The following is a 23,928-nucleotide window of genomic DNA, read 5'->3' on the forward strand; positions in this document are numbered from 1 at the left end:
AGGTAGGATCTCCCGACAAAATGGGTTAAGTGCACGACAAACGATGGTCGTCGGGAAGGATGTGTCTGCAAAGAGGACTCATTCAAGAATTCCCTATCTACCCACTCCAAAAAACTATTTCCCACCGCTCGTATCGCCTTCTTTCTGTCTCAACCAATCTTGCTTCCTTTTTACGAGAGCCCAATATATTTTCGATAAAGTCCAGTCAAGTCAAGCATTAACAGGTTTTTGCTGGGTCGAATCAATGCGAGCATCGTTTCCTTGCATTGTCCAGAAGTATACAGAGAATTACTATATCAGCGACAATAACGAATTTTAACTAAGACTAAGCATTTAGGTTGAAAACGAAGTATCGAATTGATAACTATATGTTTTCAAGAATAATATTCTAATATTACTATGTCGTATATCAATGATCATGTTGCTTTAACAAATGATTGAAATATTTACTAAAAATTGTTATACTCTGTTTTTATATTTTTGCTGTTCTAGAGTACAATTTTCACAAGAATATAGTATATCAAATTTTTAATGAAAAATATGCAAGTTGATTGTGACATTGGTGGTCGAATCCAAACAAATTGATGTCATTTCTGAAAATTACATTCTGCTGTTTTAGTAGCTGCTAGCGGTTGGATCTGTTTGCTTGACATATTTCAAGAAAGAATATTGCTGATGGATTTTCAGAGTTTAAAACTAAAAATCCTGAATTATCAATATTTTCGGCATAATAATATTTTAACATGAAAACTTAATTCTTCGTAAAAATAAATCTGGTTTAGCCAATTCTATTTTTATTTAACTTGTGTTAACTTAGGGTGGTAGTATTAATAAAAATGTATTGGACACTTGGCGATCTCCTTTACCTATATTACACGTCATAACTTACTACGTTCCGAAACGTATTCTTATCGCTCGTTTCTTCTGGCAATATAAATATGCCAACTTTATTATAGTATATATTCTCTTCGCGAATCTCTTGAATATCAAGCATACGCTTCTTGTAGGTTCGGTACTTCTTGTAAAATTTTATTCGATTCTAGTAAAATAATTTGTTATCCTTGAAAGATAGGTGGAAATTTTAGACGATATATCCTTTCAACGGTTTGTATATAAAATATGATAAGAAGGTTTTTGTTATGGTTTGTTTTGAATACCTTGACTTTATAAAATGCTCCCTTCGGGTTTATTTCGTTTCATGCAAAGGTATACTAATAATTCTAGTCTTATGACAGACGGAGTTTAATAGCTAATTCCAGGGAACGATTTCAACGAAAATACTCGTCAACTTTTTATGGTTGTCCAGAGGCTTAAACTTTAAGCAATCTTTTAAACGAGCGAAAAAATGAAAAACACTGTTAGCAGTTTATTTGTAAGAAAGTTTGCTAGTTGTCTACCCCTCCCCCCCCCCCCCCCCTCACTAGCACCACAGCTTTTTATCCTTCAATGCCACGTCCGTGTCTTGGCCTGTGGACCATAGTTGTTATGTAGGTCAATTGATGCGGGAATGTCTTCTAAAGGTGTTCTCGAGACGATGGTTGCGCCACTATGGAAGATTTTCCACGGAAAAGAAGCTGCCTCGCTATCGCCTGCTTACCAAAGAGGGATAAAGCGAATGTCTGGCCTTTAGTTTTCTTCGCAACATCATCGATAAGGAGAACTGACGTGTGAAGATCATCGTATGGACTAACTCTCTCTCTCTCTCTCTCTCTCTTTCTATGACGATTCTTCTCAATATTTCACTCCACTCTTCAAGTACCTCCTTGATGAACTGAAGATTGGCATTTCTATTTAAATTTAATTGCTCTTTCCCACTTGTATGAGACAATATCCATATCATTTCAGTTATGCTAGTAATTTTTCGATAATCTATTTTTAAAATTTTTGGGGCGAAGTACCTACAGGCACAATTGGTTCAGTTCACAAATTGGAGGAAGTTAGTCCTGGCGCCATCGGCGACAGGATATCCACATAATTCTCAAAGCAATGTGTTCACATCGATATTATAACGCGTATATGCGCGCACACCATGGCAATCTATTTTAGCTAAATATGGATCTTGGCGTACATACATTGCGTCCGTTAGTCACTACGTCTCACACACAGTTTTTCCCTCTTTTTCAAATATACAATCTTCCCATGATCTTTTGTCAACGTACATTGGTCGTAAATGTCCAACACAATTTTTCTAAAGAATAAGTTGAATGCGGTATTGTCTAAACTTTTTAATATATCGATCCTTATTAAATATTTAAAAAGTCATTAAATTTTACTCCGTGTGAGATAGGAATCTGAATTACAATTATATTACTGATATAAATGCAATGTTTTTTCGAATATGTTGAGGGAAATATATTAAATAGGACTTACATTTTTTAAGGGAAATACTGTTTATGTTTCACCTTTCGTTTTAACGGACTACTATGAAATCTTATATTTATGGAATTATTAGATGTCGTTCAGTGGAAAGACTTGGTGCGAAGAAGCATTTTTACGAAACGCGGCAAATCGGAGAGAATGCGAATATAGAAACGATTTGGAAAAAGAAAGGGGGTTTTTCCATTGATCACACAGTAGCTGAACACACAAATCAAATACCTCGAATCTACCGTATATCGACATCTAGTAATATTAATCGTAGATCGTATTATTTGTACCAAAGGGATTACCCACATCGATGATTTATGTTCTACCAGCAGAAACTTGGCCGGTATTAAATAGCTTCCAGATAAAGACTACTAATCATTTTTATTGGCAGGTGTCATTTTACTCTTTTCTTGCAATAAATATTAACATCGAAAAAAGACTATAAAATGTTTACTTTTCTATTTTGTAGTTTACATGCATATTTAAACACCAAATGCCTCTATGCTTGAATCAATGATACTTCCAAAATATAATATTCTTTTAAATATATAGATATAACATTAGGCACAAAGTTATTCTTACAGAACATCTGATATAAAACAATAATGCAGACTGAGTAGCGGAAATGTAAGATTTTATCAATTGTGAATGGCGAGGCGTTAGAAATAATCACAGCATGGACCTATTTTATTGTGTTTTGAGATTTATTTCGATTATTTACCAACGATATTGCTCAGTTGTTTTTCTAGCTTAAAATTAATCATTTAAATGTACAAATTTGATGAAATTACAGTTGACCTTAAATCATACCATCACAAGATAATGCTAGCTTTAAAGAGCGATATACTATACGCTACTACTTACATTAAGAAACAGATTTGATGAAAGATCGCTGTAAAGGCGAAGCATCGAAAGGAGAAAAATCAATACTATACAAAATATGAGTGACACACATACGACTTTACTGTAATTAATAAAAATGATTGAGATGAAAGTCTGGCAAGCAACGAAAGGAAGTTCAGATTAGAATTTCTATAACGTGATTTTTATCACCCTCCTTTAAGATTATCCTCGTAATTCAGACGTCTCATCCACTTTTCACGGTTCAGCAAAGCTGGAAGAGTCCGTCTGAGCTACGATAAAGAGCCAAAGAAAAGGAATTGCTTTTATCATCAATTTTGTTACAGGCTAAGATTTCCATTTATCACATATTTATAAAAATATATTATTTTTCGTAATATAGTATTGAATCATCAAAAGCTGGATAAACAGTAGAATAGCTTTAACAATCATTGACAATTTAATTTCTCAATATAAATCATACATTAAAATATATTTTAAAATATAACTATTTGCTTATAAATGTATCTTGTTTCTGTATTGAGTATTATTTAGTAGGATTAATTTTAATTATCTGTTATTAGAGTGACATGGCATGACAATTGCTCATAAAACTATTGCAAAAGTATAATATCAAAATAAATACCAAGAAGTTTTTACAATTATTTTTTATTCTCTTTTCAAATGAAGAATCTACTACTGCTTCTATTGGAAACTTTATCTACTTAATTTCTACTATAGCTTGCTCTGTAGAGCATCATTATGTAAGAGGATATGGTGGTATATATACATATGATATTCATAAGGGAAACCCTTTCGTTAAAATGACTATAATAAATAAATAATAATATACCAAAAACTCATACTAATTAGAAGTGTATTCTATAATCAGTGTAACTTATATAAAATACAGATTAACAAATAATATCAATTCTTTAACTGAAGTTTATAGAAACACAGAATGTTCTATATAGTTTAAGAATGAAATATTCAAATTAAATTATTAAAAAAAATAACACTTTCTCTTTTTCATTTTTGTTGGAGATCGGAGGGGTGATAGTGTGAACGGTCCGGGATTCTCGGGCCACCTCACTCCGGCCCACTCTCCGTCTCTCTTTCACAGTCCCCACTTTGGTACAACACCACCAGATGGCCGCCTCGCGGAGCATTTCTCGCTAATCAAATGTTGCTTGAAATGTATTTACGTCCGCGAGTCACGCCAGGTGGATATCTCGATTATTTGAGCTTAAAGTTGTGCTCCTATTTATCCCTTTCATTATATAATGCTCTTAGTATTATTTTCTTATACGATTTCGGGACCTTTGGCCTTTTTCCTTCAGCTTATAAATGACCCATCTGCGTAGCGTATGCCACTTTGGTTGCGCAGTCTAATTCCTATCTTTCTTAAACCTACGCGACTACTTCCTTGGAAGCCACACCGGGTCAAAAATCTCAAAATTTTACTCTATAAATTAAAGCCGTAAAGTATTTTTAATGTATTGATCAATTAATGAAACACGAAGAAAAAATATTTATCCAATGTATAATGATTCCGACAAAAAAGGTTTAAATGCGCGCATGAAATATAAAAATGAGAAAGATCTTTGCGATTGGTAACTTAACGAACAATAGCATATTGTAAGAATGGGAGTAAAAGCGTAAAATTAGAATGGAAACCATTTTAAATTGGCGTTTCTATGGGTTGGTAGTGTACGGTTTCATTTGTGTAAATTTTTGGAAATATTTCAGCAAGGCTAAAGTTCGAACAATAAATCAAATCGGAATACTAATGCTTCGAAGAAGTAATTTGTCTCATGCTTTGGCCTTCCGGCACAAGCAGTGTAATATGCTAATGGCCAATATCTTCGCCTCTTACTACACACCCCACTATCCTTCAGCCACTTTCTGCCTCCCTGTTTTCCGCAACGAGACTTTCTTTGCGTTTGGAATCCTCTTCATTCCGCAAGAACAGGAATGATTAACGAATTTAATTACTTCTATAGTACTTTATTAGCAGCCCATTCATTAACCCTTGGAATTTCTGTCAAACTTAGCAGTAGCCTGAACTATCTTAAGTAATCAAGGAGCAATAACTCTAAAAGATTCAATTGGGATATATATATATATATATAACAAGTGTAAAAAGATAAAACTAAATTATAAAAATTATTTTAATGAATCGCTTCAAATAACTATTTTGTTCGTGTTAATTGCATGTACCAACGTTTAATCAATAATATCATTGTACTCAGTTTTAACGAGACAACCATGGATTTAATTAAAACAAGGACTGAGAAATATTAATTGGAGCATTTTTATCTTTATTCCTTTTAGTCTCAATGATATTACTTATAATGCAATATAAATTCGCGAAGGGAAATTTATTTGTAAGCTTATTTAAGACTCATGGCGGAACAATCTCCTTATAGTATAGGAAAAGGATCCTTATCCAAAGCAGTTAAACTCGTTAGTATAGAAGTGAACAGATTTTCAAGAAATTGGAATTAGTTAAGGGCAAGTCTTGTCTGGACTGTGGCAGTTTAATCCCACCGCTTATAAGGATAGATCGTTCTGTCGGGACAACTACAAACAAAAGTATTGATCATAAGGAAGGATTTGTAGCCAAAGTAAGAAAAGAAGAGACCGAATTTGTATATCTAAATAGACAAAATCGTAATCCTTTTAAAACTTTGACAGTCGTTTTGATGTTGTGGATAAGTTCGGTATCACCTTTCCTCATTCAAGCATGTGTATCGGATAAATTTCAATCAATTGCACTACTTTTTCAATTCGATATTATATATAAGTAAAATGTGCAAGATTATTTACATGAAAAAATCAATAATTGCTTTTTCTCTTTCTTTCCAATTGTTATTTTATCTACTTAAAAGCAAGTAGATGTCTTTATTTTAACAAAGTGACGATTCAACAGAGTGAAACGATAATAAATGTATTATTATAGCTCGTTGCTCATGAGAGACGACTGTCAACCTCAGCATCGCGAACAATGGCAGCGATGAGTTTGGGATTCATCGTTATGGTCACACCGTGGACTATTCAGGAAGTCGTTGCAGCCTGCACCGGAAGTAAGCCACCGCCTTTCCTCGACTTCCTGGCCACGTGGTTGGCACTCTCCAATAGCTTCTGGAACCCATTCCTTTACTGGCTACTCAACAATCACTTCCGCCGAATTTCACGAGAGCTTCTGTACACCAAGGTAGCGCACGAAAATAATTATTCGGATCTCGAAATGGTTCAAAGGATACATTTCAAATGCCTGCGACGACTAAACTATTGGTGCAAAAGTTATTGATTAACATTTAACCGTGTCAAAGATGGAATAGCGTGGTCTAGAGTAGCTATATAAATACGAAAACTGTAAAAAAGAACAATTACTACGAAAATAAAGTGCTAGTCTGTCACATTACTACAGCCCTATATTTATCTCGCTGAAAATCCGTTGGTTAGATGGTTCTGGTAGCTTTCAATTGACCCTCGAGTGCTATTTTTTTTTTTTTCATCGATTTAACACAGTCGCGCGAGCTTGGCGGTCACCGCTATAGATCTTGCCTCTTTGACTTTACAGGCCATGAATCCTGAAAAGCCAGTAGTTAGATCGTAAATCTTTAATCGTCCGAGTAGGTACACTTCTCGCTACATTTGCGCGCACAGCTACGAGGGTACTCACGATATTCCAATTACGTCGACGTATCTATACCTATATACACTATATTGAACAATCAGCTGATGGATACTTCCAATAATTTCATTGAATGTGAATACATCGTCAGTCACTCAAGATACACATAAAACTATGTAATTTGCTTGCTCGTAATGGTGATAGAGACGCTTTATTTACCAAAAAGGAATATTGTCAATTATATGATAAAATTGAACATACAGATCGTTACGCAATTAGTTAGCCAACCATCATCTCAGCCTTGCACGTATCGACAAACTGTGATTAGAAATAATAACGCATATTAATTTATCTTCTTCCTTATTCGACCGCTGAAATTAATTAAAGCAATTAATTTGCGGTTTGCCTTCCAGATTCTGTGCAGACAGAAGCCCTTGGGGCCGAAGCAACACTGTTGTGCTACAAGTACTGGTGGTTTGGATGTTTGTAGTATCGGAGGATTAGACTTATCAGGTATACGAAGAGCAATATTTAGTCTCAAACCTAGTATAGTTAATAAAATATTGTTTAAGTTAAATGAAATGTGTTCACAGGAACGAGACTGTGACGGTTTACACTTATTTTTTAAATATACATCTACTAACACTAGCTTAAATTTATACTATATATTAATAAATTACATATTTTTACAAGTGCAAACATAATATAATAATCCTGTACAGCTTTAATTTTTATATTCCGACAGTTTATAGTATGGAATAATTCTATCGTTTATAATATATATTTTATGAAAAATAAGAGTCGTGTATAATTGTGGAGTGTCTGAAATAAATGCTATCGCACGCGACGCGCGCGCCCTGTTCGGACGTTTACATTTTATGAGAATTTACTGAATTTAGCAGAAAATCTGGTAACATATACATGTTTCAGGTTTGGACCATTGTTCGATGGACCGATGTTCTATGGCACGCTGTTCCACCCCATCCCTCGCCAATACACCGCCACCTCTCCCTTGGGAGACTGGGCATATGATTCGTGCAGATTCAACACCCACGTGAGGTATCCGAAGCTTTCGATACATTCATCATCATCATTGTCTCATGTTCCATAAAAGATAGCAAAAACGCAAACTCTAAAAAGAAAGGCCAATTGTGTGAGAAGATGTCTCATATCATTTTTAATATTGTTAATATTTTTCGAGTTACATAATGATATATTTAGGCTAGGAGTTTATACAAAAATGTTAAGCAGCTTGGTAAAAGTTAATATTATTTTAAAAAATTATGAGAGTTGCTTATAGACATAGTAATAGTGCTGAATTTACTTTAATAACTTTTTTTCATATTGTTTATATATTTCAAATTATGTCACTATCCATGTAGCTATACATTTTTTAGACAGATAGTCTACAAAAGTTATTCTGTTATTCGTTAAACATCATCAATATTAAAAAGAAATGTAGAATACTTTTCTATTCGTATGACAATAGTAAATAAAAAGCTTAATAAATTTTATTGTACTATTGATATTTATTAAATTATATAACGATATGTTTAGTCTTCATATATTGTTATGTAACTCAATAAATATCAATAATGCAAAAACTTTCGTGAGAATAATGCATTGCATATTACTACATATATCTTTAAAAATTATTCTATACCTTTTTAAATATATTACAAAATATTTACCAAACTACATATCCGTTTATGCAAATAACCTGCTTAAAAATATTATTACATATCTTAACAGAAAGTAATATTAAAAAATTGTAAAAAAATTTCCTTGTGTGTGTGTCAGAATTGGCCCTTTTTCGAGAGTTAGTGACTTGGACATCCTTTATGGGGTAACTTGCATACTAGAGCACATTGCTCAAACTTCGTCGTCAGTCATTTTTCTTTTCTATAAATGTATTATCATTATTACCAACAATTAACTAATTTATTAATCGAGTAATTAGATATACTTAATTCTTTAAAAAATATGTAGTTTATTAACTAATTAACCCTTTGCGCTCAAGAATTGACTATCGGTCACCACATGTCGATAAGTAAACATCAGTTCTCGAATATAAAGGGTTAATATAAAATGTTTGGAAAATGTAAATAATCTATCACTTAAGATATAAACATTTATTTAAATTTTAAAGAAACATTAATTGGAATGAGTTTAAAAAATATAAGAATATGCATTAAGGAAGTGTTATTAATTTTAAAGTATTTGTGGAACTTGAATGTAAACAGGCAGAGATGCCGCCACGCAGACGGAGGAGACAGGATCACCAGAAGACTGCAGTTAGTATCGCGTGGCGGCAGGGCAGCATTCCGTGACCCCCGAACAGCAAAAGTTGCTTGATTCATTTCTGTACTTCCCTCGAGACTATTCCAACTCGCTGGTTCGAGGACACTACTTGGGACTCGAGGAAAATGAGGTTGAACTGGTGGAGACGCGTCGACAGGGTCGATGGCACCGCTTCAGTTATTCGCCATTCAAAAGCCTGCCTGACCTTCTATTACACGTCGATCCTATTTAAATTCCTGGTAAATCGATGACCATCAATATTCCCCCTATAATAAAGAAATCTGTACCTTTCTTTCTAATAGCTCATCCACTTGAACACATAATTCGTTCCTATCAAGGTGCATATATCTTATATGCATATGGCTTATTTATCTAAAACAATCACATCTGCGATGTTTAACTCTAAGATTATATTTTTCTTGGTTATTACTTAGCTATACTATTAGTTTATTATGTTTTTACATTTTTACTCTGTTTAATAAGACTAATCGAGTAAATTTTTATATAAACTAGTTTTGTTACGACTCAACGTAAATCAGTATTTTCAGCCCCTTTAAAATAAGTATAACACATAAAGAGGGTGGTTACTTTAACAAGTTCCTCAGCATGGATTCCAAAACTCATTGATTTGCGTAACTATCTATAAAATATATTAATGTATTGCATAGAGCTTTCTCGAAAGTCTTTGTTTTATCTAAAAATATTTTTAACAAAAAATTAAAATCTCTTATAATGAAATCATTAAATGCATTATTACATTCACTCACTGTGCAGCAAGTTAAAATAATTATCTTACATACAGATGCAGGAATTTTATTGCATTCATGTTGCAAAGGCGTCAGCTGCATTAGCTTTGAATAGCTATACTTCTAGAGCTTAAGAATAAAATTTGATGATTGCATAAAAGGTTTGTTTAAAATATATATAGCTATAAAGTGGCACAATAAGCACATTCATTTTACAAATTGTGTCTGTATGAATCAGGTATTGCATGCTAAAACAAGGAAATATAAAGCAAATGGTGCCAGAAAATAATCCTTAATTGTTATAACAATAATTTTGTCCAACCATAAATCAATATATTATTTGCTTCTTCTTTGAATTTTCTAAACGTTTGTGAAAATATGTGATTACAGTCTTTTATAAGCATGGATAAGTTTTCTTACTATCAGAACATGAACTCAGGTTTCTATTAGTAGCACAAAATAATACAAATAAAAGCACATGGCCGTGCTGAGGTGTCATACAATGCAGTCTTACCTCCAGTTTAACGTTATTTACAAAAACACTCAAAATAGATATTAATAGTATACGTATTGCCTACAAAGTTGTATCTAATGATAAATACAACTCATACATATATAGTTGTTATGTATATTAAATTTGGCGGCAAATAATTTTGAAAATTTGTATTAGAGTATCCAGAAGACATTTAGCAAGAATACATTTTTATATACATTCATATCTTTCTAATTATTTTCAAAAGTAACTTGTAAAGAAAGTAAAATTGTTGATCTTTTCATGTATACTATTTTCATTTATAAAAATTGATAACTATGGTATAAAATTCAATAGTCGTTACAATTACGTAACTGTGCTTATACAATATTGCAGAAATTAGGCAATACAGTGAGATTATAATTATTCACTATCTCCACCATGGCGCGCTGGTCTTCCTATTTGCGATTTACAGAGATTGCACAGGGAATACATAAACTTAGTTTCAGTCTTAAATATCTGAAAAAAGATCATAAAGTACCGGTTTCCCTCAACGATGTAGATATTATTTGAATTTTCTACTTTAAAGGGAGGGGATAAGCATTATTATATTAAATTATATTTCAGAGTGAATATGTTATTATATTTGATTAGTATAAATAGCATTTCTTAAGAGCAACATTCGATTCTCGTAATAATGATATTGTAATTAAAATAATGCGAAGATGGGCGGCTAATAGAAGCATAGCACTGCCTCTCGATAATTATTATCGAAGGGAAAAGCGTCTTCCTTAGCAATGAAAAATTTTATGTAAGTCAAACGCACAGATTAATTCTGCAATCGTAAATATTGTATTTAATAATAATATATAAAGAATAACAGAGTTCATGAAACGAATAGTCAAAAAATTGTGTAAACACGAGCATGATACTTTCTGTTTCAGATATGCATTTATTAATGGAACAAAAAATAATGTTTTAAGATTCGTAGAAAATTAATGTAATGTGCAGAAAAAAAAGCTCAAAGTTCTTTTTATTATAATTATAATTATAATTTTATCATATCGTTAAAAAAATATAGTGAATTGATTAAGGAAATTTAATTATCAGATAGTTTCTTTCGAAATTTTCACATACAAACCGTGTAAGACTAATAAAGCGAGTTAAATAAGAAATTAACTACTAAACATATAATTAGATGTTAACTTACACATAGTAATATGCTCTTTAAGGACTTTTAGTGATCCCACTCCACCAAATGATTGCCTTAACCAAAGGATTTTTTAGACCTACTGGATGAAAGTTACGGGTGTTGTTACAAGAAGCTGTATTGCTGTAAAATCAAGTAATAAAAAAATCGCGTGAAAACTTCATTGCGTAAACCAGTGTTGTATGTTACTGTACAAATAAGTAGCTTTATAAAATATATACATATGTATATTCCAATATCAATAATAAATATACTTAATCTTGTTTTAACAATGATATTTGACTATGGAATTTAACAATTTTACGTTCATACTTTAAAGAATTAGCCAATGTTATTTATTTAAAATGAATGAACTGATAATATTGAAATAATTGTTTTTATATTCATTAGGAGCTACGCTGTCACTATGTATTTTGGTAAATGCTGTACATATATCTCTAGATGGTTTCATACATAATTTTTTCATGTAACGTTTGCCCATGTTGAAAAAAGAGTGAAAATTATAACAGACGTGTCTTTGCTCATTCAGTAAACAAATATCTATTTTATAAATTAATTTCTCGAATAATATCAAAATATTGCTACGGGTTAGAATGATTTAATACTTCTAAAATGAAAAAACGTTTGGATGTAGTAATGAAAAATTCTTTGTATTTATTAAACATCAAAAATGCGTCTATTTTGGTAAAATTTTCTGTGATACCATCAAACAGCCTTTTCACATAACTAAGCATATAAAATTAATTTGGAGTTAAACATTATTATCAGCAAATATTCAGAAAAACAATGTACTTATATCTATTTTTTAACGCTTTTTAATAGAAAAAATTTAGATATGCAGAAATTACAATTGAAATGCCCCCTTAAATAGTATAATTCTGTAACTTAATTCGGCATAAATTCTTATCTTCATTACTCACATTATTTCTGAAATTTTTTAGTGTTGCTGCATTTACATTTTATATAAAATGGAATGAATTTTTTATTACTATTGCTGGGAAAATAATATAATATTATTTATATCTAATTGCTTACGATTACAGTACTCTTCTTCATAAAATCTATCGTAAACTTTAATAATTTAAATATCGAATTTAATGTAAAATCACACGAAAAAATACAGTGATGATCAAAAATTTATATTGATGGATTCAATATAATAAATTATGTAATTAATAGTCCCGTTTAGATGGCACATTTGTTTACAGATAAAAATAATGATTCTATCAGAAGTTATATAAAGTATATTTAAAAATTGATTTTAAATAAGGTTCTGTCAATATTAAAGCCATAAAATTAAACACATAAGAAAAGTAATTAAAGGTATAATTTACCATATATTTAAACACATTTGAGATAACAACTCTTTTTAATTAGAGATTTTGGAATATGTATAATAGGAATGTAAAAGTAACATGTAAATTATTTTTAAAGGTTTTTCGGTTATATATCAATGTGCTTTGTAGATAAATTCTGTACGGCTTTGAGGTGGGCGATACCGTTTGACAATTTCTAACGAATTGTTTAAATCAGTTTTATTTGAATGTATTATAATAATACGTTGAGTAAACTGTTGTAATAATCAATTTTTGAGTTCTGGCAATAAGCGTCTAAAGATATCGGCAATAACAAAAGCAAACTCTCCCAAAGCGTATAATCACGCAAGAATAAAACCACACAAAAATTCTTCATAGTTATGCGACGCTTTACTGCCTTATCCCAAGCTAAAATAAGCTCTTCTAATTTCGTTTTAAGTACGGAATGAACGTATTAGCATGTTTAATATATATTTTTATGATATACGCTTTTCTACTTTTGTATGATCTTATCAAAATTAACTTTAGTTATAATACTGAGTAAAAAATGTATTTTAGAGTACTGTGTTTTTCGAATCTACAAGTTCTTAATAACTGTATCGCTGAATATAATAAATTATTGTATTATATCATTTTTAAAAAGTATACATCAGTAAATGACTTCTTTTCTTCAATTTTGGAATGTATAAACCATTGTCAAATAGGTTCTTTTTAGTATGAATAGATTATATACTACACATTATATCGCCTTCTCAATACGAAAGTGTTATAATAATTTATCAAATTAATAATGATATTCTTTAAATATATACAATTTATTGGCCGCAGCACCAAATTCCAAACAACTTAAGTAGAAAATCAATTTTCAGTGATAAATATTGTTAATTTTAGCTATATGCGGATAATGCAAATCGCATAATAAATTACTATGAAGATTCAGTTATAAAAGTATCGAGGCTGCTTTTACATTACGCCTGTTTAAATATTTAAATTTTATTTTAGTGATCATTTTCCCATCTAAACTAACCGAGTTATTGAAAATTTGCACTATGTACAATTACACAATTAATGTAAAAGCAGCGTTGCTAGGCTTAAATTTTGAAGAGTAAAAAAATGATATTTCTACTATCAATTATAATAATAATATGATAGAAGACTGTCTTGCCGCTATTTTTTATGTATTACGATTTTTCTTTTCTTTTTGTTCTTAATTATATACTATATACACTTCATTATACATCATATATAGTTTTAGGATAATATTTTTTCCTAATAATGATGCACCATAGCTTATAAGGTACAGCATTTTTGTAAACCTTTTTAAACTAATGACGGTTATTCGATATGATTTCTTATTCACACCAATCAATGAAAGAACGAAATAGATTTTTGGTTCTTTAACAAGATTCATCTACTGCAGGAGATAACATTTGATCTTGTAATAAAGTTAGTTTAAAATTATTTGAAGATCACCTGCACGAAAATGAAAAGAACTAACAACATTAAAATATAGTATGTATTCAACTCCTAAAATCCGTTCTTTCCTCAACCAGGGTTTACATATAATCTAGTCTAGATTACACACTTATGTTGGTAAAAAATAATAGAGTATTTTTCTGTAATTAATCAAATAATTGGGATACGTTGTTGTTTTACCATCATAACAAATTATACATTAGGAAAATAAACAAACAGAAATTTTATTCTTTACAGTTGGAACTGTAGCTGGCAAGATATGTAGATTAATTCTGAAATTATTATATACATACAGACATATGATATTTTGCTTGCCAGATATAAAATACTCTTGTAGTATACAATAATGTTTGTTTTAGGCATACGACGTCAGGGAGGGAAAACATATCATTTAAAGAATTTTGTTACAATTTTCAAGTCTCGACTAGAGCTCCTGCTGAAAACAAATGACTATTTTATTTTAATTAAATGTCTAATTTCATTTAAAAAATATTTAATAACAAATACCACCAATTATAGGTAACTGTAATTTTGGCACTTGAAAATATATAACTAAGCTGTAAATGGGCAATGGTCTCAATGGTTTTAATTTAAGTTTGTATGTGCTTATGAATTCTTCCAATGATACAATCTTCTTAGTCTTATTCAGCAACGTATACCATTATAAATGCAAAGCTGTAACTTCTTTATGTGATTTATGGACCTGGTCCAAAAATAAAACAATTCTAACTAATCACAAGGCCATATCATCTAAAAACAAACAAGAGAATCACAGCTGTGAATGTAAACGAGCTTAGGACAAAACAGCTTGCAGCTGAGCAGTGAAGATTGTCTCTGTGGTAGTAAGTTGCAGGAGGATGTTCATCGCCTAGTTTACACCATTCACCCATTGCCTTTAATTCAGCCTGGAATATAGAACAATCGTAATACTTAATAGAAGAAAAATTGATGGTGAAATGACAGTGATTTTTTAAACGAAATAGGAATGATGATTCTACATAAGCGTTTGACCGGAAGCTTCACGGCTTTACCTGACAGATGTCCCTACAAGGTGGACAGATTAGAGCGCCCTTGTGCAGCCAACCGTTCTGCATTATCCTAATGGCTATTTCCTGGCCGGCATGATAGCACGTGTAGGTATAGTTTGCAACCTATGGACGGAGTAAATGTAGAGATATACATACGGTACATATATGTATAATGTATATATTCACATGTACTTGACAAGGTCTATAGGAGACCATTTATCCTATGGCTACAATCGATAATAACTATAATTGGGCTCTCCAGTCAACTGACCATAATATGTAGTCTGCCAGCTTCGCACTTGTACTGATAACAGCCGGAACCCCAATGGCGCCATTGACGTGCTTGCGTGCACGTCCTTTCTTCCCACATTTGATTAGTGTGATCGAAACATCTTGAATGAAAGCCGTACTTTTCCAATGCAAAGTTTTTCTCTTGATCTAAAATAGGTGATTACCATTTGTTTAACCAATCTTTCCCAGGTCGAGTTGATAATAAAATTTTCTTACGCGGATTGTTTTCTTCGTACAAGCAATGGGAGCCGCGGACTACAATGTTATTGGCTCTCCATGTAAATTCTTGTATGTAGGGGCAGTAATCCGCCAATGATACAGAGCCTCCGTAATATTGTTCTTCGCCTGGCTTAACGTGAGGAATGGAGTCAAAATTCTGAAAAAGAAACAAATGGATATATAATGAAAATGCTTTCCAAAGAACGAAAATATATTTGATTATTTTCGTACCTGATATTTTTTAGGTAAAGGCTGTGGATGCTTTACCAAATTGCATAGAGCAACTGAATTGCGATCATCCGTGCACTCTGTCTGTAATGGATCTCGTTTAACTTTATTACAAAACGGGTGAATTGATTTCCCTCTGGAAAAAGAATTTCATTAGTATTTGTTCTGTCGTGCTGAAATCCTCGCTCACTTTGATAATCGAGTAATAGGATTAAATTTATTAATAATAGCTCAAATCGAAAGCTTACTATTTTGAGAAACTTAAGAAAAAGAGGAATTTATACAAGTACATTTTTTGCGATCGAAATATGGGGAATAGAATAATACCAAAAATTAAAAAGGACAATTATAAAAATAAGAAATGCATTATTCTAATATCAATTATCGTTGATTATATTTTTGTAGCTTTTACTCACATGGGTTCCCTGTAAATCCAGAGAAGCGTAATGAGAAAAATATTTGTAAAAGCAACAAATTTCACATCGACAGACACTGAATAAATCGTATAGCGATGAACTTACGATAAAGGATTAGACTTGGTGGATATCCACTCTTTGCAGGATTTCATGGCAAAATCACAGCCTCGACGGCGGCCCCAGCCTAAATCCTGGGCCATCGAATAATTTGCTCTGTACCAACCGGTATCTTCCATCAGAGCCAATGTTATTCTAGAGTAAACTGGATTCTGGGTATGCGTTCCAGTCATAGCTTCATTCTGCGAATAAAAAAACAAGCCATTAGTTATTTCAAATAAATTAATAAAATCTGACAAATACTCGAAATCGACAAGAAGAATCAAGCATTACGAAAATTCCTCTCAAAGCATTGAAAATCTGGATGGATGAATAGTGCTAAATACATGCTGATTAGGGATTGCATGATTTACTCATTATCGATTATTCGCAGTACATTCAATATAGATCAAGAGAGTTGGAGCAGTTGCTTTTGTAATACCCGATTTGACTAGTATTAGGAATTCCATTGAAACCGTGGTAGCGGCAGCTATATTCATGCATTCATGCAGAGCCTCGATAAGGGTCTCCGGGCAAGTTGATCTTTGAGTTTGTATTCGAGTTCACTCACCTCGAACACCCGCTTTTCCCAATGCGTCAGGGCCGTGCCATCCTCGCCCTGATCTTCCAGCTCCGCACCCTCCAGCTCGGAGCAATCGAAGTGCGCCTGAACTTCCTCGCGAACTCTGGGCGTGACTATCATTTGCATCGACCTTTCGACGGTTCCTCCGTGTACTTGCCAGAACGGTCTGATCACAGTTCGGATAGTGTTTTCGCTCCACTGGTGCGTCTGTAATCTAAACGAGACAAACAACCTTCAAATAATCATCGCTCACAAACATCCGGCTAATTTTATACCCTTATTCCCATTTCTCTAATCGTGTCATTCAGTTATGGTCTGATATGATTTTTGTGTCCTTTTATTTTTTTCGTTTGCTGGGATTAGCAATATTAGCATCGATCTGGAGAAGATCAGAGTTCGAAGCATTTGCCATATCCGTATGGGAGGGTTGGTTGATGTAATTTCCGAAGATCCTACAGCTCGAAAGCACGTTACAAACGCTTTCCGTTCCTCACACTCCCATCACGCCTATCTCCCGTGCAACATGATTGATGCGATACGCCAGCGGAACGCTGTTTTCGACAGCTACCACTATCCACGCCCGGTTGCGACGTGACGAATGAATTCACCAATGATCATTTGCACGGTGCCTACTCTGCCATTCGAAGACATTATTATATCCATTTATGTATGGGTATGACTGAACGCACCATTAATTCATACCACTCTTCTCCGCGTTACATTATAAATTCACAACAAGTTAAGTTTAGAACTTTTTGTAATATGCAGGATTGATACGGGATATATCTAACCACCTATTCAATCCTTTTTACATTTGCAAATATGCGGTGTTAGCTTTTTTGAACGGCTCTTTCATTTCATGGCACTCTCAACAGCCCGGTAAGACAAGCATTAAAGTATTCGTACAAAAAGTCTGTTTTATTTTCTTTCTTTTATTTAATATTTCTGTGCCTTAATTCTGTTATCATTACCTTTAGAGACCACCGTTTTTATTTATCTGTTTCGTGAAGTTGTTTATAAGATATTTCCATTTTAAAATGCATATATGTATAATAAATTGTTAATTATAAAAATGGAAAAAAAGTGTAACTTAAATTCTAACTAATCCATTTAAGTTAAAAGAAATAAGAATGATGTATTCTTGTAGAACTCTTACAGAGTTTAATTAGTTTGAAAAATTTAGTGTTAATAGTGCGACTTGTACACTCGAAATTTTTCCAAACAAAATGTGTTACTAAAGATAGGTGAACAATTGTTCGCATTAAGTTTGCTATCGGGGTTATTGGTTTTTTCCCTAAACAGATTTATTATTTCAAATTTCAATCTAAATAAGACTCAATGAATATATTATCCTTCAATTTTCCTTAAAAATCAGTCCGAGTAATGGTTCACAGCAATTGTAATACTAGCCCAATGCTATTCCTGCAATTTAGATTATCTTATTACAAATTGAAATTTCTGTAAAAGAAAATAATCCGCGTCTTAATTAGTAAACAATTTATTTCTAATCAATTGCTGTATCTGGCTCAACTATATATGTTCTTTGAATTCTCATTCATTTGGTAAAAAATGAAGATGCTAGGTGTTGTGAAACTTCTTTTCATGCTAGGAGGTCCTTGAATTTTCAAATCCACTGGCAGGAGAAACTTTTTGGAACTGAGAGAAACATTAAAAGATCATACGTGTGCCTGGTAAATAAACTGATGGAAAATAATGGTTGATCCCAATTAAAAAACTGTTTGTTTCCTTTTGCAGAAATATGAATTTGTAATAAGGACTGGATAACAGGAAGAGCAGTTGGCTTTCCATTACAATTGCTGTAGGTCATTTTTGGGATTTATTTTTTAAGATAAAATGAAGGAGATTTGTTGAATGTCTTATCCAACTGACAGTGATGAATCTGCTTAGAGGAAAAAAGCAGTAAGTTAATAATTTTATTCGAAAGATATTTCATCTTTTTTAGTAATATTTTATTTTAAAGAAGTTCAAGTTTATATGTCGTATCATTAATTTCAGATTTTCATTAGTATATAAAATAATTAAAAATTCTAAAACAGTGCAGAATTTATATGATACATTTTTCACAATACTGTAGTTTTCCTTTAATTAACATAGATTAGTTATAGGATTGAAGTATATTCTATTGGTTTAATTAGTAATGGGCGTCTGTGATATAGGTATGCCAATCGAAATCATCTAAATGAAGAGGGAATTTTAAGGAAAATATCCTCATAAATTTCTAGGTCTAACTCTTAATTAAAAAGTTATTAACTCTTTAATTGTTAGCATCAAAAATATTTTCCTTTGGGTCATATCATTAGGTAGGGATACAATACCACCAAAAAAAACATCTAATTGTGTTGTATACATGTTAGTAAATTGGAGTCTATTGAATCCGGTGTTACCTAAGCTAAATCAATAGCTTCGTGGTAATAAAATAAAATCCAGTTACTGATGGAAAGTAACGGAAAGGTTTAGAATCAGAAGGATTGTTTCTATTGGATACAACGTTGTTATAGATGATGGTAGAACTTAATGTAAGAGGGTTTGCACACACATAAAGAGGCTCGCATGTGATGCGAGGCGAGGAAAAACGAGCTTCGGATGGGATGAGGAATGGAGTCAGTATGAGAAGCGGACACTAGAAAAGGAGAGAGTACATCATAAGTTCGAAATATGGAAGGAGGGAGCGAAAAATAGAGAAAAGCAGTAAGGCTCGGGAAAAAAGAATATGCATGCATGGGATAGAGAAAATGTGCAAAAGTAGGGAGACTACCGGCGGCTGGTTCGTTACGGTCCGTCGACTTGGATGGAACGGACCAAGTGGAATTTTCCAATTTTAAAGGCAGATACACACGTTCAATCTGGGAAACGATGCCCAGGGACAGAAAACGGCAAAACGTAGAAGACTGTGAAAAGAAGCGAACAGCAAGGATGTCGCCGGATGATGGATTGCGGAGCAGGCTCGCATCTTTTTCATGGATGAGTCTCATGTAAAAGTAATCTCTGCAGTCAGATTTTCAAACTGATACGCGAGGACAACCATCGTTATACTCCTGGATTTTACCACTGTATACTTTACAACGAATGATATTATCATCAATCAATTCCTATACGTATATACGAAGATGCATGGAATACAAATTTATTGCTATATTTACGTTTTTGTCGATCTTAACTCCGTTGAAAATATAAAATATATACATTGCTCCGGATAATAAACCTTACGAATTTGTAAAAAAAGCTTTAACGTAATACGATTGCAAAATATTCGAAAAGCTGCTTCACGATAATCGATTTAGTGCGCACTCTTCGACAAATACGCATCGAATGGATAAGTATTTTATTTCGATGCAAATATAGCTTCCGGTGAATAGACATGTACTATATACGCATGATGGAATAATAAATTTTGATCTTAAAGCGGGTATTTTGAAAAAGGACTTACGTTTCGTTCAAGGGAGGTTTTCCTGTGTCGGTTCTTCTTGGTGTTCTAGGTTCCCCTTTCTCGTCTCTATAGAATGCATAAAGGCTGACGGAAAATCCAAGAGCGTGCAGGATCTCGTGCTTCACTGTGCTTAGTAATGTTTCCAGTTCCTGTGGTTTCGTGCTAATACTGTTCGGGCACAGATTGGCATGACCAGCGATTGGCCTAGAAATCACGAAATTGACGTTTTAATCATGAAACTAAGTCACGCATGAGACGTAGTTATTCCATCTACGGAATAAAGGAATAATTGTCACACGCGTCCCTTATTTTGTAGTAGACTTTAAGAACTTTCATTGTAAGAAAGTTGTTTGTATCATTACTGTATCAGGGTCATATAAATAACTAACACTATTGTATGACTTTTCCTCTGACTGCTTTCCTTGTCTTTATTAATGTGTGATGCTTCTTCAATGACTTTTTTATAACAAAAATTAAACTCTAACCCTATTATTATAAAAAAACTTACGTAAAACATTAACATCTTTTGGACATTTTTAATTGAATTGAATAATTAATTCATTGACAGACTGACTACTGATAAAATACTATAGTAAATAAAAAAGTTTTAAGAACACAAATAAAAATAAAATGTTTTATTTTAATATCTTTTTAATCAACCTTATTGTCATATTATTTTATATTACTCTCGCAATTAATTTCGTTATGCAAGTAAAGATATTTGATCCATCTTTGAAAGTACAGTGAAAAGGGCTTAAAAAATACAAGTGGAAAGAAAGAACCGAGTTATAAAGGAAGCAAACTAGAATAGAAGATATTGTCTTGAAAACAAATAAGCGCTAAAATGGTTTGATATGAAAAAAGTTATCAGCTTTGTCATTTCAATATTAATTTTTACTATACTTTAAGATATCTTTGTAAAAAGTCCTCGTAGATTGTAAAATAAAGGAAAGCTATTTCTAAACAGATATAATTATATATTTTATGAAAACGTAATAACCAGTTTTCATTAGTTTGTTTATAAGCTTTGGTGAAAAGATTTAAAGTTAATATTACTTTATTCTCTTTCTCTTTCTCTCTTTTTGTCTTGATATAAATTCCATAAAAATATATACCTGTCTAAAGCTGCTTCTTGCTGACAGTGCGCGGCATAAGCGACTGTTAAGCCTTTGTGACATCTTTCTGTTTGCATAGCGGACACATAAAATACAAAATCCGCACCGTCGATTCCAGGTCCTGCTTTGCTCCCTTCAGCTACTTTGCAATCCTGGCCAGTCGCGTTGCATATTCTGCAAACCTATAATATAACATTATTTATTATTAGAAGCACTAAATATTGTTAAATAAAATTCTACTGGAAGTATAAATTCTATTTATGTTGGAACTTTAATATTAGTGCTACCAGAGTCTGAATTTTCTCATTTGCTCGTGACAAATATTTATATATGGAGAAAGATAGTTGATAGTACTCGTGTATATTTATCAATAAAAGTATAATTACTTACGTCTAAGTGATCCTCTGGAACAACTACTTCGCCACACATTGTTGTTGGACGACAAGTATCAATACAGAATGTTTGATGATCCTTTACAAATACCTGAGTGCTCTCACATTTTCTGAAAAATAAAATAGAATGTTAGAAAGAAACTTTATAATATTATTTTAAAGGTGCGAAAAATCCACTCTTAAACTTCGGAACATTTTAATCTTTCAAGATCATTAAGTATATAAGGTAGATCTTTATAATAAACAAAAACACTATTCTATGAATTTTAAAGATAGGTTTATCGATGTACGTCGATCAGTGATGTTTTCACTGAAACAGTAGCCTATTATTATATCACACAGCGTAGCTCTAAAACATGTATTTATGCAATCCTGTGGTTTAGAGGAAAATGTTGATCTTCAGATATAGCAATAATAGTAGGATATTTTTGACAGGATGCGATATCGATACCATCACGCAAGTATCTATTTTTATAGTGTAAAGGAGGCTCGTGGTATATCGAAGACGATGGCAGTCAGCAGGTAAAGCTCACTATAAAGAGGACCCTTGGGAGCAGCAGCAGCAAGGACCTGCGTCGTCTTAAGAACTTGCACTTCGCTAGATAAACGTCCTGGCCTTTCCGCGTACTCGAGGCTTCCTCGAGAACTGCCACTATATACTCTAAAAGCGACGTCCAACTTTCCTATCGACAACGATAGATTGTATTACTTCGTTTTGAATAAAACTCACGATGAAATTTAGTTTCGATGTATCGACTGGGTGTAAGAATAGCTTTAAAATATTTGACTGGTATTAATAGAATATGCACAAATCTTATAATAAATACATCGAAATGTTATTTTCGCAAGTTGTTTCTCAGCAGGGGGAAAGAAAAGGAAGATCGATATAATAAGATTAAAAAAAAAAAAAGAAACAGATTAGCGAGGGGAATCTTGATAAGCCCTTTTTTGAAACTGTTACTCGAGTGGCTATCAAAGAGAAAAGTGCGCCATTTTTCCGGCGGATCCTCTACCGATAAGAATACGCCCGAAATCAGGCAGAGATGGGAGATTCTATCTTAGGGACGTATAGATTCTGGCTAGGAGGATGATGGTGAAGCGAAAGGAGCTTGAGTAACGCTGGTAGTTGGTCGCCGAGACGATCGTAGGAAGCACCTTGGAGAAGGCAAAAGGGCCTCCATCTCCAGGTTCACGTGCGCACGGTGGTAAAAAGAGAATAGGAAGGAGAAAAAGCAGCGTTGGAAGAAGGCACCCTAACGGAACGCTAAATTGCCTGGAAAGCGCCCGAGTATTTACGGTCGCAGAGCTTTCATTCTACGGGATATATCCTAGCTACTACGAACTGGTCGATTCAATACATCCAATTTCTGGTCGTCGGTAAATGGAATCGATATCGCAATGCCTACAGGATTTAAAGTCTCATCGGTGCCACGCGACAGAAAAACGTTAGAAAAGCGAGTTTCTGCGATCCAAAGAAAAACACCGAATTTAAACGAAGCTGCCGCGAGAGATGGGGAAATGAGAAAGTTCAATAGCGAATAAGGAAAGAGGCTAAAGAGATCTGCTTGGCGGTAAAAGATGTATGAATCCAATGAAAAAGTCAAATAGAAGACGTTGAAGATACAGAGGGTGAACGAAATTTTTAATATATACAGTTTGTATGTGAGCAAAGTTCAATGCTCTTGTTTTTTTTTTAATTCAGCATTTATTGTTTACCATTATAACATATATGGATATTATGAAT

At 32.8% G+C, this 23,928-nt stretch overlaps 2 protein-coding genes across 2 annotated transcripts in view; one reads left to right on the forward strand and one right to left on the reverse strand.

The window, feature by feature from the left end:
• Positions 1 to 12,127, forward strand: part of LOC136782700 (trace amine-associated receptor 9) — a 34,896-nt gene extending 22,769 nt beyond the window's left edge. Inside the window, exons 9-12 of the mRNA XM_066742309.1 lie at positions 6,170 to 6,424; positions 7,261 to 7,360; positions 7,778 to 7,906; positions 9,091 to 12,127. Of these exons, the coding sequence (XP_066598406.1) occupies positions 6,170 to 6,424; positions 7,261 to 7,360; positions 7,778 to 7,905 (483 nt within the window). The 3' untranslated portion in view covers position 7,906; positions 9,091 to 12,127. The remainder of the gene's footprint in view (positions 1 to 6,169; positions 6,425 to 7,260; positions 7,361 to 7,777; positions 7,907 to 9,090) is intronic.
• Positions 12,128 to 12,830: 703 nt separating this feature from the next.
• The window catches only part of Invadolysin (leishmanolysin-like peptidase, invadolysin), a 175,640-nt gene continuing 164,542 nt past the window's right edge, over positions 12,831 to 23,928 (reverse strand). The window contains exons 6-15 of the mRNA XM_066742308.1: positions 22,183 to 22,294; positions 21,793 to 21,974; positions 20,678 to 20,881; positions 17,218 to 17,443; positions 16,656 to 16,849; positions 16,138 to 16,270; positions 15,904 to 16,063; positions 15,668 to 15,834; positions 15,400 to 15,519; positions 12,831 to 15,273 (exon numbers count right to left, since the gene is read on the reverse strand). Of these exons, the coding sequence (XP_066598405.1) occupies positions 15,115 to 15,273; positions 15,400 to 15,519; positions 15,668 to 15,834; positions 15,904 to 16,063; positions 16,138 to 16,270; positions 16,656 to 16,849; positions 17,218 to 17,443; positions 20,678 to 20,881; positions 21,793 to 21,974; positions 22,183 to 22,294 (1,657 nt within the window). The 3' untranslated portion in view covers positions 12,831 to 15,114. The remainder of the gene's footprint in view (positions 15,274 to 15,399; positions 15,520 to 15,667; positions 15,835 to 15,903; positions 16,064 to 16,137; positions 16,271 to 16,655; positions 16,850 to 17,217; positions 17,444 to 20,677; positions 20,882 to 21,792; positions 21,975 to 22,182; positions 22,295 to 23,928) is intronic.

Source organism: Prorops nasuta, unplaced genomic scaffold (genome assembly GCF_024137725.1).
Source record: "Prorops nasuta isolate Cenicafe-Biocafe unplaced genomic scaffold, Cenicafe_Pnas_1.2 PNAS00030, whole genome shotgun sequence".
NCBI classification, from domain to species: domain Eukaryota; kingdom Metazoa; phylum Arthropoda; class Insecta; order Hymenoptera; family Bethylidae; genus Prorops; species Prorops nasuta.